Source organism: Lathyrus oleraceus, chromosome 5, assembly GCF_024323335.1.
Source record: "Lathyrus oleraceus cultivar Zhongwan6 chromosome 5, CAAS_Psat_ZW6_1.0, whole genome shotgun sequence".
In the NCBI taxonomy this organism is placed as follows: domain Eukaryota; kingdom Viridiplantae; phylum Streptophyta; class Magnoliopsida; order Fabales; family Fabaceae; genus Lathyrus; species Lathyrus oleraceus.
Genome location: NC_066583.1, coordinates 117,319,808 through 117,335,199, shown reverse-complemented (window position 1 = coordinate 117,335,199; position 15,392 = coordinate 117,319,808). Strand labels below are relative to the sequence as shown.

At 42.1% G+C, this 15,392-nt stretch overlaps 1 protein-coding gene across 1 annotated transcript in view; it reads right to left on the bottom strand.

Moving 5' to 3' along the window:
- Positions 1 to 11,657, bottom strand: part of LOC127079130 (uncharacterized) — a 35,088-nt gene extending 23,431 nt beyond the window's left edge. The window contains exon 1 of the mRNA XM_051019553.1: positions 11,227 to 11,657. Within this exon, the coding sequence (XP_050875510.1) occupies positions 11,227 to 11,657 (431 nt within the window). The remainder of the gene's footprint in view (positions 1 to 11,226) is intronic.
- Between the last annotated feature and the right edge of the window lie 3,735 nt (positions 11,658 to 15,392).

Genomic DNA, 15,392 nt, shown 5'->3' with positions numbered 1-15,392 from the left:
ATCGACTTATAAGAGGTATATGGCGATGCAAGGAAGCAATCGACTTACAAGAGAAATGGCGATGCATGAAGCAATCTACTTACAAAAGGATGGATGAATACGTGTTGGTTCTATTAAGTTTTGAAAATGATTACTCGACGTTGGATCGAGCTTTTGATCTTGTTTTGAAATGGTTATCGAATGTTCGTTTTAATTCTTGTATTAACATATGAATAAAGAATGAAAGAATAAATGTTATACACTCCATGGGAGAGGGGTACATTTGTTATGAATGGGGATTGTTCATGGCAATCAAACAAATTAGAATAATATGCCTCATACATCATACAAGTAGGCAACAGTTAATCAAACAAATGAGATAAGCAAACATGTATATAATCAAATCAAATAATCAAAGAATGAAAAGAAGGAGAATTAGACAATGCATGAGAAGTATAAACATGTTAAACAATCAAACAATAGAAGCATGGATGAAAGAAACAAGTGTAAAAGATGGCAGATGAATCAGACAGATGAAACTATGCACACAAAGGATCACTGAATAATTTAATCGGGAAATGATGCAAGAATCAAATAAAATCAAGATGAAAGGCCTCTAATACATGGCATATGAGATGAACAAGGGAGGATCAAAAGATCTCTTCAATTTCCTTAAGCAATCCTTAAGTCAAACATCAATCATAGAAAAGTCAACTGAAAAGTCAAGTCAACTTAAAAACTATGAAATAAATAGTAAATTAATCAAGAAAATTATGAAAAATTAAACTAACTAAGGTAGGGTCAGGACATCATCATCCCCCAATAAAGATTTAAAATATAATGAGAATTAGTGTATAAATTAATTGAAATAAAACATAAGTCAAATGAAAAGTCAACCAAACAAACTAGGTCAAAAACAAATCCAAAATAAATTTTAAATGGGAAATAAAATTCCCAGAAAAGGTCAGGTTGACCATGAGACATTGGTCAACCTTCATCCCAAAAATAAAAATTTAAAAATAATTCTAAGTTATGAAAATAAAATTAATAAAAATAAGTGTGTTAAAATGAACCATTTAGAATAAACAATTAAAATAAAATATTAACATTAAATAAATATGAAAATAAAAATTAAATAAAATTAAATAAAATATTAAGAAATGTGGAAAATATTTTTTGGTATTTTTATGAGTAAATAAAATATTTTTATTAATTAAAAACAAAACAGAAAATAAAATGAATTAAAGAAGAAAAAGAAAATAAATGTGTTAATGGGCCAGGCATGTGGGGTGTAGATAGCGTAACTGCGCTAGAAGCCCAGTCCAAGCAATAATCAGGCGTGACATAAATAATGTATGTTTTATTAAAAATATTCATGTGACTTGTGCATCAATTGGTCAAGTGGAGTTTAAGTCACAAAAGGACAAAAAAGAGTGAATGGCTCAGATCAACCAAAGCGCGCATGATCTATTGGCCTATGCAGCGACATGTCTTATCTTCTTCCACACAACTAAAGCCCTAACGCCATGCATAGTGAGTCACGATAAGATGCAGACGATTTCTCCAACTTTCCACACAATAATGCTTATGCTACAGTTCACCAAATGGCACGAAGTAAAAAGCAAAACTCAAGTATGCAATGAGAGGTTCATCATGGTATTTTATTTCAATAAAAATAGTGGCTCAAACATGAAGAAAAGTGAACAACAAGGGGAGCATATGAACACGGATATGGACAGAAAACAACATCACACATTCAAACTTAATGACAATGCCTCATGTTGAGGGCTTCATAAACAAGCATGGCATAATGTTGACAACATAAAGCAAACATGGAATGGCACGGTAACATGATAAGCATGGTGAACATGAAAAAAACAAGTAATGAACAAGGATGAATGAGCATGAAATGAGCAAGGCCATAGTCATGGGAATGGATTAAAAAGCTTACCTAGTGGATGTAAGGTCCACTGCCTCTTGGTATTGGAGAAGATGGAAGGAAACGAGGTGCTATTTCGATGCTTCTATTTGAGAAACTTATGAAATGGAAATGGAAGGAAAGCAACCTTGTCCACTTGCCTTTGCTCTTTTTCGAAAATACCAGCCTCCTCCTTCAGATTAGGGTTTATGTGCCTTAAATATGTAGGGTTTAAAGTGCCTAATGGGCTGAAATGTTTGGTCTTGGTTATGTGCACTATGATACAAAAGGTGAGGTGGTGAAAGCAAGCTCTTGTTTTGGCAAAACTTAAGTTGGTGTAAACAAAAGTACATGGCCAAATGAGGAAAAACAAACACATGTGCTGGTTTTATGGCCTGGCTGCAGCATGGCATGGTTTGGAAATAAGTTCAAGAGGGTGACTTTATGACTATATATCTTGATGAATACATGACCAAATGGCAAGGCAATGCAAACAGTAGGAAGAGTTCATGGAGCCTAACATCTTTCATGTTGAACAAAAGTTGAAATGATGAGTGGAAAGAGGTGAAAAATGGCCATAAAATCGTGTCTCATCATCTGCAAAATGGCTAGGCCAGTTTGGCCTAAATGCTGCCTAGAAAACCAAGCCATGATGCTTACTTTAGATGAATGCATGTCTCAAACCAATGATCCAAATGAGATGATTCCAAAAGGATGTGAAATAGGAAATGGCAAGGTATAATTGTTATGAGGAAAGTATTTTCAAAAGATGCCTTGAAGTGCAAGAAATCTGGCCAAGAAGTCTTGACAAATTTTGCAGATTTTGGACTTAGAAATTTTTCTAAGTGTCCTAGAAAAATGTCTCACTTTGACCAAGTATAACTTTCTCAATTCTAATCCAAATGGAACAAACTTTATATCTCTAGAAAGCTTGGAACAAGAGGAACAACTTTCATATTGGAGAAAGTTTCAAATGGATCTTGCATATTGTTGGAAAATGGGCTTAAAGTGAGTGCAACAATCATGAAAACTTGCCCTAAATGGAAAGTCAACCATTTGCAAATTAGGCAACTTCTTCAATTCCTGATTAAATGATGAATCCATGATCCAACCTTGATCAAATTTCACATGTAGGCTCCCTTAGGCATGGATTTTGAGATTCCACTCTCAAAATTTCAGGAGTTGACTTTTCTGGTCCCACAGTTGACTTTTCCCAAACTGTCTGATTCCCGATTCCATTGATCAATTGAAGCACCTCTAGCTCAAATAAAGAGCTGATTTTTTATATGTAGACCCTTGTGGACATATGGTGGGCCATGGGAAAGAGTTTCACCCAAAGAATCAGAAATAAACTGATTTTATACCAAACCCTAGTTTTAGGGCAAAATGATCAAGAACTGATTGCACTGATTGCCAATGGATCTTTCTGAGATAATTGTGAACCTTCCTAGGCCAAGATGCTTCTCTAATCATGACATGAATGAACCCCTCTACTTCCCACTAAAACCTTGCATGTTACGGGTAGCCATGAAACCCTAATTTCTGATTAAGTGCAGATGCACACTCTGAGAGCTCTGAATCTTTCACTGATGAATTGAGGACCATAATGAGACACATACACCCCCTTGAGACTTGCATATTTAGAGGATGAAGTCCAATTCTCAATCTTTCTTTGTGTGGGCTCCTTCTGTTAAGGAGTGATCAATCAAACCCTGATTTCCATGTCACTAATGCAGTATGCAATGAGTATGACCTAGTATGATGTCAATGAAATATGAAACACAATCCTATGCTTCCAAGAAAAATGAAGGGTAAATTTTAGGGTATTACAGCTGCCCCTATTCAATCAACTAGAGACCCGAAATGAAGATAGCAACGGCTTTCGCAATTTCGAGGTATCAAGGGATTTAATACAATAAAAGCCCGAAAATTTACACTGAAGTGGGAAATGAAGTTATAATGCCTGTCAAAATCGGCAAAGAGGCGGTTTTGATTTGAATATCAACAAAGAATCCGTCTGGTACGGTGAGAGTCGGTTTGAGCATCAAAAAAAGAGAACGTTAGCCTGAATACCAAAATAAATGGTAACACAGAAATGACCATGGCCTGAATGCCGTTCATCAGTCTGAATACTGGAAATGGCTTCAATCTGAGCATCGAGAGATACTAGATTATCGACATCGTTCTGAACCCCGGGAAACTGGCCTGAATGCCACTTCGGTCTGAATACCGGAAAATTGGCCTGAATGCCACTTCGGTCTGAATTCCGGAAACTGGCCTGAATGCCACAAGTTGTGTCGACCTGAACGTCGAAAACTTCTTCGATCTGAACATCACAAAACTGGCCTGAATACCACTTTGGTCTGAATACCGGAAACTGGCCTGAATGCCACAAGTTACGTCAACCTGAACGTCGGAAACTTCTTCGATCTGAACATCGGGAAAACTGGCCTGAATGCCACTTCGGTCTGAATACCGGAAATTGGCCTGAATGCCACAAGTTGCGTCGACCTGAACGTCAGAAACTTCTTTGATCTGAACATCGAAAAATTGGCCTGAATGCCACTTCGGTCTGGATACCGGAAAAACTTTCATGCCTGTCAGTATCGGCAGAAATAAGGAAAATGATAATTGAGGTGGCACGTGGGCCAACGACCCTTGCTGGGAATAATAAAGGGTAAGTTATGAACAAACTTCAGTCTGAGCACTAGAAACAATCTTCTGGGCGTATCACTTGGGATACCGAGAATGTCTTATGCTTTACATGCGTATGTTTGAATTTTTCAATGGCGTAATGCTCCATGAAAATGGAAATGCTACGCGATTTGGGAGGATGTAATGCAATATGATTCTACATGCAGGGATGCGAAATACTAGGTTAGAGAGAACGCCAAGCCGAAGCAAGGAATTCTGCCGGGGAAATGATCACAATCTTCTGGACCCAGACAATGTTGTTGGAGATACACGGCACAATGAACTCTGTGGGGAAATGACCGGTCACGCAATGTTCTAGCAATAACAAAACCAACGAGGCTCTGACTGGGGAGAGAATGGCATTGAAAGCCTGCTGCTGAGGAAAGCGACATTGGTTCTGGAAACCACAATCTGCGAGAGAGACGACTCAGCGGGAGAGGCAAACACCGATACGGTACCGAGATTCTACTTCAAGGAAAGAGACCATGGGTTTAGCGTCGAGATCATCGATCTAGCATCGAACTCTGAGGAGTAGCAGCTTCTGCTGGGAAGATACAGTCTGGCACTGTTAACTCCGTTGGGGAAATACAGTCTGGCACTGTCAACTCTACTGGGGAGTGTATAGTCTGAAACACATGCTTGGGGGAATACAGTAGTGAGAAACTGTTGGGGATTGAAGAATCCAATGCCTGTTCTGAATAGACGATCCAAAGCACTTAAAATTTACAGCAATTTTAAATGTTTATTAAGCATGTACCTGTAAAGCTCTTATGTTTCATGATGCAATGTTTATCAAAAATTCGGACGTCATTTTTGCAAACAAAAACAGTAAAATGAAAATGAACACAGCGATATACTGAATAACATGATTTTATTGATTGAATGGCCTCTGAATAGGTATTTACATCAGGGAGCAATCCCTGGAAAGAGGTAATTGCACAAGAGATTAAAACAAAAATTAATCTAATGGCAATGTGAAATGGATTTCTATTGGGTTCTAATTCTGCTATGACTCGCTCGTCTTCAAGACCCTCTGAATGATCAGCTTTCTAAAAAAGGTGATTGGATTGTTTCCTATCCTTCGAAAGTTTCCAGTTATCGACACGAGATGAGATTCATAACTACTCAGAACGCAGTCATTCGCTTAATCCCTAACTTTTGCCTGGATCGCCCTTTCGGGTTTTCAATCCACCGGGATACCCATTTTTGCCTAAGTTGCCTTTTCAGGTTTTCAACTTACCAGGTGTATAATCTTTTCATTTTTTATCCCTAACTTTTGCCCGAACCTTTTTCATTTTCTTGGTTCACTGGGATGCCCTCTTTTTGCCTGGACTATTTTTTTTCCAGCGGGTCTATTTTATGCGAAGTATGTTTTAACTGCGTCTGAGTTCACAGGGGAAGTGAAGTTTTCACCATCCATAGTTGCAAGCATTAAGGCTCCACCTTCAAAAATCTTAGTGACAATATATGGTCCATCATAGTTAGGAGTCCACTTGCCCCTATGATCTGTCTGAGTAGGAAGAATCCTTTTCAACACCAAATCTCCGACTTGGAAGCATCGAGGACGCACTTTCTGATCAAAGGCTCTCTTCATCCGACTTTGATACAACTGCCCATGACAAATGGCTGCCATCCGCTTCTCTTCGATAAGACTCAACTCATTGAACCTTGTTCGAATCCATTCAGCTTCGTCTAACTTGACATCCAACAAGACTCTTAGAGAAGGAATCTCCACTTCAACAGGTAGGACTGCTTCCATACCATACACAAGGGAGTAAGGGGTTGCCCCGGTCGATGTACGCACTGAAGTACAGTATCCATGCAAGGCGAAAGGTAGCATCTCATGCCAATCTCTGTACGTAACGACCATCTTCTGCACAATCTTCTTTATGTTCTTATTTGCTGCCTCAACGACACCATTCATCTTAGGACGATAAGGGGAAGAATTGTGATGCTGAATGTTGAAGTTCTTGCACAACTCCTTCATCATTTTGTTGTTGAGATTATAACCATTATCAGTAATGATTCTCTCGGGAATCCCATAGCGACAAATGATTTCCTTCTTAATGAATCGGAAAACCACATGTCTGGTGACCTTCGCAAATGACGCTGCTTCGACCCACTTGGTGAAATAGTCGATGGCAACAAGGATGAAGCGATGCCCATTGGAGGCAGTCGGCTCAATCTTTCCAATCATATCAATGCCCCACATAGCAAATGGCCATGGCGAAGACATCATATTCAGAGGATTTGGCGGCACATGCACCTTATCAGCATAAATCTGGCATTTATGGCACTTCCGAGCATATTTGAAACAATCAGATTCCATGGTCATCCAATAATAGCCTGCTCTTAACAATTTCTTAGCCATTGCACGTCCTCCGGCATGAGTACCGAAGGAGCCTTCATGAACTTCCTGCATTAACATGTCCGCTTCGTGTCTATCCACGCATCTGAGCAAAACCATGTCGAAGTTCCTCTTATACAGCACATCGTCCTTGTTCAAGAAGAAACTGCCTGCCAATCTTCTCAAAGTCTTTCTGTCATTGTTGGATGCCCCTGCAGGGTACTCTTGATTCTTCAGAAAGCATTTGATGTCGTGATACCAAGGCTTGTCATCAACTACCAGTTCAGCGACAAACACATATGCGGCTTTATCGAGGCGCCTAACATCGATCCTGGGAGCGTGGTTCCACCGAATCACCTTGATCATGGAAGATAGAGTAGCAAGAGCATCTGACATCTGGTTCTCATCACGAGGTATATGATACAACTTTACTGTTGTGAATAAAGTCAATAGTCTTCTCGTGTAATCTCTGTAGGGGACCAGATTAGGCTGGAGAGTATTCCAATCACCATTCACTTGGTTGATCACTAGGGCTAAATCTCCGAAGATGTCCAAAGTCTTGATTCTCAAATCAATGACTTGCTCAATTCCCAAGATACAGGCCTCGTACTCAGCTTCATTATTGGTGCACTCGAAAGTCAGACAAACGGTGAAAGGCATATGGGCACCTTTCGGAGTGGTAAGGACAACACCAATTCCACTTCCTCTGGCATTGACGGCCCCATCAAACGTTAAAGTCCACTTTTCATCTGGATCAGGTCCCTCCTTAACAACTGGCTCCTTCACAGTCTTTCATCTTGAGGAACATGATGTCTTCATCTGGGAAACCAAACTTCATCGGCTCGTAATCATCAAACGGCTGCTGAGCAAGATAGTCTGACAGAATACTCCCTTTGATGGCCTTCTGGGATGTATATTGGATGTCGTACTCTGTTAGTACCATTTGCCAACGAGCAACCCTTCCGGTGAGAGCTGGCTTCTCGAATATATACTTGACTGGATCCATCTTGGAGATCAGTAAGGTTGTGTGAGTCAGCATGTATTGTCTCAATCGCTTAGCAGCCCATGCAAGTGCACAACATGTCTTTTCAAGCATTGAGTATCTCGACTCGCAATCTGTGAATTTCTTACTCAGGTAGTAGATGGCATGCTCTTTCCTACCTGTCTCGTCGTGTTGACCGAGAACACAACCCATAGAATTGTCGAGTACTGTCAAGTACATAATCAGCGGTCTCCCTGGGACTGGAGGCATAAGGATTGGAGGATTCTGCAAATACTCTTTTATTTTCTCGAAGGCCCTTTGACAATCATCATTCCACCTGATGACCTGATCTTTTCTCAACAATTTGAATATTGGCTCATACGTGGCTGTTAGGTGAGAGATGAACCTTGCAATGTAGTTCAACCTCCCTAAGAAACCACAGACTTGCTTTTCTGTTCTTGGCTCAAGCATTTCTTGTATGGCTTTCACTTTGGCTGGATCCACCTCAATCCCTTTTTCACTAACAATGAAACCCAGTAGTTTTCTAGATCTCACCCCGAAAGTACACTTATTCGGATTAAGCCTCAGCTTGAATTTCCTCAAACGCTCAAACAGTTTCCGCAGATTCACCAAATGTTCTTCTTCTGTATGAGATTTGGCAATCATATCATCAACATAAATCTCGATTTCATGATGAATCATATCATGGAAAAGAGTTACCATAGCTCGTCGATATGTTACCCCAGCATTCTTCAGACCAAACGGCATCACCTTGTTGCAGAAGGTGCCCCATGGGGTTATGAAAGTTTTCTTCTCCATGTCTTCTGGTGCCATCTTAATTTGATTATAGCCAGAAAAGCCATCCATGAAGGAGAATACCGAGAACGGAGCCGTGTTATCCACCAAAACATCGATGTGAGGTAATGGGAAATCATCTTTAGGACTAGCTCTGTTCAGATCCCGGTAGTCAACACACATCTTACCTTCCCATCCTTCTTAGGTACTGGAACGATATTTGCAACCCATGGCGGATAATTGGTAATTGCTAGAAACCCTGCATCCAACTGTTTTTGCACTTCTTCCTTTATCTTGACAGCAATCTCTGGTCTTGTTCTTCTGAGCTTCTGCTTGACTGGAGGACAATCTTCTTTGAGAGGCAAACGGTATACCACAATGTCCGTGTCAAGCCCTGGCATGTCTTAATAAGACCAAGCGAAGATGTCGACATACTCTTGCAGCAATTCAATCAGCCCCTTCTTCACATCATCTTCCAAAGCACCCCCTATCTTGATTTCTTTCTTGACGTCCTCGGTGCCAAGATTAATCACTTCAATAGACTCTTGATACGGTTGAATGACCCTTTCCTCCTGTTTTAACAACCTGGCCAGTTCTTTAGGGAGTTCACAGTCTTCATCACCCTCTTCTTCAGCTTGAAAGATTGGATTTTCAAAGTCGAAGTGAGCCATAGGAGAACCGTTATCAATAGGATCCGGTGATGTGCATCTGCATGAGTGATGGTATGTGCTTATGAGTGTGAAAAAAGTGAAAACTAAACAAAACATTGCCAAAATGTATTTATTTTTTTTGATTTTGAAAACTGCAAAAATAGAAAGACAGTGAACAAAATATTTGAATGCAAAAAGACGTCCCTCATTTATGATAGACAATGCAGGTATTCACATAGATGAGCCCTACAATGAGTCATTACGCCCTGGGAAGAATGTAAGACTTGGACATGCATGAACAAACAAAGAAAATTACTCCTCAAGAAGAGTGACTTGGATAATCTCCTCAGAAGACCAATTGTTGATGACTTCACCCGGGACCCTCGGACGCACCCAGTTGTCCATGTCGCAATCACTATCCCCATCTTCTTCTTTGATTGCAGAGATCTGGCCATACTGAATGATGCCAGCGCTGGAGAAAGTAATCGGCCCCTGACGAGTCTAAGGCGTTGAAGTTGTAGAAGTCAGAGCTGGCTGATACCCAATCCCGAACTTATCTTCCTTCATCGGTAACTCCAACAGACGCCCCCAACCGGGGGCAACACCTGAATTCACCACGGCTTGTGCTTGCTTGAATGACGAGATAGAGGCACCTTCTTTAACCTCTTCCAATGGAGCTGCATCCTTAATTTGAACTGCTTCGAAGACCTGACACAGGGTCTCATGAATTTCACCTTCTACCTCTACATACTTGAATGTAGACAGGTTACTGACCAGAATGTCCTCCTCACCACAGACGGTGATAATTCTTCCGTTGACCGGGAATTTAATCTTCTGATGTAAAGTTGAGGAGACTGCCCCAACATTGTGGATCCAAGGATGACCCAGTAGTCAACTATAGGAAGGACTGATATCCATCACATAGAAGACGGTGTTGAAGGTTTGCGATCCAATTTGATATGGCAATTCTACCTCTCTGAACACCGACCTCTTAGAACCATTGAAGGCTCTCACAACAAGATCGGAAGGCTTCAAGACCAAACCTTCCACTTCTAACCTTAACAGGGCTCTCTTGGGTAGCACATTGAGAGAGGAGCCTGTATCCACCAGAACATGGGATAACACAGTGTCTTTGCATTCCATCGAGATGTGCAAAGCCTTGTTATGATCGCGTCCAGCTGGTGTCAAGTCAGAATCAGTAAAACCCAACCCGTTGCTTGCATGAACATTGACAATGATCCCTTCTAGTTGGTTCACTGAGATCTCCTGAGGCACATAAGAAGCATTAAGAACCTTCAGAAGTGCCTCCCTGTGTGCCTCCGAACACAACAGGAGTGAGAGAATAGATATCTTGGATGGCGTCTGAATCAACTGATCGACTACCTTATAGTCTCTTTTCTTTATGATCCTTAAGAGCTCATCCACTTCCTTCGTAAAAGCAGGATCAGAGCCAGCCTGTGGTGCAGAGGTACCCTCATTCACAGCTTGTTTGCCCTTGGCTTTCGCCGCGGCGTCAGTACTATCAGCTTGGGTAACCGGTGGTGAGAACAGTCTACCACTCTTGGTGAATCGCCCGATTCCACCAACATTGTCCACTGCGGGATCTTTTATTTCCACCTCAGATTCAGACTTCTGATTCTGCGCCTCTTCTGTTTTCAATGGCTGTTCCACTCCATGGTCATGTGTGTACACACTCCCCCCATAATTCCAAGGAATGGCCCTTTCACTGGTGAAAGGTAACGGACCAGGGGTCGTGATGGTCATAGTGGATGGTCGCACTGGTGGCACCGGTTGCGCTTCTGGCACACTGATCTAAGCAGTTGGGTAGAAAATGGTGATAGTAGCAACATCACAGTCATACTCAGAAATCTTATTCATTGAAACATAAACGTCCGAAACATCAGAATCAAGTTCAACAAATAAATCAGAATTAAACACATTGTTTGGGATATCAGCGACAACATCAGAAAAATTAAATACATCATTATGAATTACAGAATCAACAGGATCAACACTTGTGAATTCTTCAACAGCATCTTCAAACACCTCTTCATCAACCCCTTCAATAGACTCCCGGGCAGATAAGTCTTCAACCTGGAGGATACCATTGTCAAGCAAGGCCTGAATACCCTGCTGCAACTTCATACAACCTCCACTCTCTGTAGCACAATCCAAAGAACCCTTCCCACAACTGGGGAAACCATCGGCCTTCAACAAGTGTTCTTTAACCTCCAGCAGCGGAGTCTTCAATTTCAACACATCCTTGATGGACTTGGCTTCTCCTTCCACCATATTAACATTTGCACCACCATGCTGTTGGATGGGATTGTTGACGACATTAGGAGCCGGCGCAAAGTTAATGGCCTTCGAGTCGATAAGGTCTTGAACTACGTGCTTAAAATCTTTGCAGTTATCAATATTGTGGCCAGGTGCCCCAGAGTGGAAATTACACCTAGCATTGGCGTCATAACCCACCGGAAGCCTGCCAACGGGAGGAGCCAGAGTGCGTAACTGCACGAGTTGTAATTGTTGGAGGCTAGGAAGCAACTGAGCGTACGACATCGGAAGACTGTCGAAACGCATGTCCATCTCCTTTTTCCTCTATTGATAGGTGGGTCTGTTACCCTGCTGTTGTGGGTATTGAGTTTGTTGACGTTGAGGTTGTTGTTGTTGCACTAGTGTTGCAGCCGGAATGGTCACAGTTGCGACATACGGTTGCTGATGGTAGTTTTGAAAACTGTTCCTTCTGATACCCCTGCTCTGATATGAAGACAAAGAATTGGCATCCCCTCTCTCCTCTTCTTTCCTCCAACGAACGGCTTCTTCACCCCTGATGATGATCCAACCCCACTCTGGATCTTTCATGTCTTCAAATAGTTCTCAACCCTCTCACCGGTAGAGACTACATCAACAAAGTTGGAGGCGTTGCAACCCACCAGCCGCTCCAAGTAAGATCCGGGCAGAGTGTTCATGAACATGTTGGCCATTTCCTTCTCCAACATAGGAGGCTGAACACGGGAAGCTGTCTCTCTCCAGCGTTGAGCATATTCTCTGAAGCATTCGTTGCTCTTGAGAGACATGTTTTGAAGTTGGGTTCTGTCAGGCGCCATGTCTGCGTTGTACTGATATTGTTTTACGAAAGCCTCAGCCAAGTCCCTCCAGCAACGGATGTGGGCTCTGTTCAGCCTCATATACCATTCTAAGGATGCCCCAGCTAGACTATCCTGGAAGAAATACATGAGTAGCTTCTCATCATCGGAGTATGCAACCATCTTGCGGAAGTAGGCTTGCACATGAGTCTTTGGGCAAGAGTTTCCATTGTATTTATCAAATATCGGAAGTCTGAATTTTGGCGGAACTCTCACGCCTGGGACCAGCCCCAAATCAGCAACATCTACCCGCATAGCATTTTGTCCTTCCACCGCCTTCAATCTCTCCTCCAATCTCCTAAACATGGGGTCCATGCCATGGCCCATGCCAAAGTCCTCCGGCATCAAGGTGAACTGATCCTCCTGATCATCATGGATGGGTTGTTGATCAGGGTTGGCACGTGGGATCGGGATAGGCCCCGGTCCACTAGGTCCGTTAACTTCTCCAACTGGAGGATCAATTATTGTCTCTGGTTGAGTAGTGGCGGAATTCCTCTATATCATTTGTCTGAGCTCTTGCTGTCCCTGAGCCACTCCTTGAACCACGTCCATGAACTGGTTCATGCGTATCCTTATCTCAACGAGTTCTGCTTATAGGCCTTCCATTGCTTTCTGTTGATTTCTGCGGGTACTGTACCGGTGAATGCCTGAATCAGCTATCCTGCTAGTGGAACACCAAACAAAATGAGAACCACTGCGGTGGTACCTGTTATGCAAGACATGCAAATGAATATGTAAATGCAATGACATGTTTATCAATTCCAAAGGGTATTCTACCCTCTTGATTCCAGTCTCACATCAGATAAAAAGGTGGAAGAAGGTCGAGCAGTGGAGAAACTTATGAGACCGAGATGCAGTAAAGGAAAACCATCATATAAATGAGTTCAAGGAGATGGGCCTTAGCCAATAGTATATCAAAAAAGGATTCCCACAACAAGCCTGTGGATCATCACTACAAAACAACAAGGAAACACAACAAGTAAGAAGAGGAACCAACATCAGGAATCAGCCTCCTGTATACAACCCATAAGGACTGCTCCTCACTTCAGCCAGTAGTGCCACCGTGTCAGGATGATCTGGAGATTCTGTCAAACGCCGGATAAGCAAATTCCTCTTGTGAATAATCCCATCCAGTTCGTTGATGTGCTCTATGTAGTAATTCCCATCATCCTCTCCGAATACCTCTTCAAGTCTGGATTTCTTCAAACCTGCCAGCACCTTGAGTTCTTCAATCTGTTCTTGAGCCTTGTCGAGTTGATCTGTGATGTAACCATTGGTTGAACGGGAACACAAAAGCTTATTGTTTTTCTCCTTCAGCAGAGTTTTCAACTTCTCCATCTGACCAGTCAATTCGGCCACCATCTCCTCCTCTTTTGCCTTCCTAGAAGCTGAAAATGCATCCCATTCTCTTGCCACTCAGCTAACTTACCATGAGCATCCGTTAACTGCTGCTTGACTCGCCTCAACTCAGAACTGGATAATCCCAAGGCTTTGTCAGTCTTCCTGAAGAAGTCCACCTCCACATCCAATTTCTTCTCTGCTCCCTCTTGCAATCTGATAGCTTCCCCCTTTTGATATTCCGCCTCATGGTATAGATGCATACAGTCTTGCAACTTCGCACTCAACTCCGAGTTCTCGGCTTGAAGTTCCTCCATGGCATTCTTCAATTTGTCATTCTCCTCTCGGCTCACCATTGTTGACTGCTCAGGAGTAGGTGGATACAAAGGTTCTTCAATAGAAAACGGTAGACCAAACTCTTCAACTCTTCCCTGAAGCCAATCTTCATACTAAGGATAAGCCCTATAATCTCCTTTTCCAAGAACAGTCCTTCCTCTTTTGATCATCTTGAGCCAAGCCTCAGCTGCCTTACGGGATCCAGTCAGATCAGATGAAGAATGGAAAAACAGAGATTCTTCCACATCCTTTTCCAAAGGCGGAGTTCTTAAAGCATATCCAAACTGTCTGACTGCTAGAGAAGGATTATAGTTGATTCCTCCTCTTCTTCCTACCAACAGTACATTCGGGATGTTCCCACAACTGTGAATAATATCGGCCTGAAGCTAGTTCTGGTCTGACCACCAAGAAATATCTTTAGCTCTTATCCCCATCAATCTCTTCGACCAACTCAACGAGTCCTTGGAATCAACGAACGCTCCTGACTTGCGTAGGTGGGAACTGAACCACTTATAAAACAAAGGCGCACAACAATTCACCAATCCTCCTTTTCTATTCTCATTCCTGTGATGCATTGAATGAAAGAAATCTCCCAGCAAGGTCAGCACTGGATTTCCCAACACGAAGAGGCATATTGCGCTTACGTCCAAAATTTTTGCAACATTAGGGAACAGGACAATCCCGTATACGCAAAGAGCCAACACAACATTGAAACCTCTTTGATCACCATCTCCAAGCTTCTTCTTGGCTTCTCCCACTAAGAAACTCAAATGAAAACCACTGACTCCTCCCTTCTGACACATATTAGACTTCAAGAATGATTTCCCCAAATATGTGGCTAAAGCAGCCATGCTGAGATCGGGTAGAAACTCAGAACTGTAGAATAGCAACTGTGACTTTATAGGAACTCTGAGAAAACTAGAAACCTCCTCCAAAGTAGGGACCAAGATATAATCCGGGAATGTGAAACACCTCAGTGGAGGGTCATAGAACTGCAGCAGTGTAAAGAGAGCATCGTGTTGATCTTTGGAGAGAACCGTGACGAAACTTAGAATCAAACCATAATCCTTCCGGAATCCTTCTAGAGAATCATAATCCTTTAACTTAATCAGCTGTTGAATAGGCTCCAAGCAGACCACAGGAAATTTGTAGGTGACATGTCTCTTTCTGCCAATATCCATCTTAGAAAAACCGAAGAACCCCG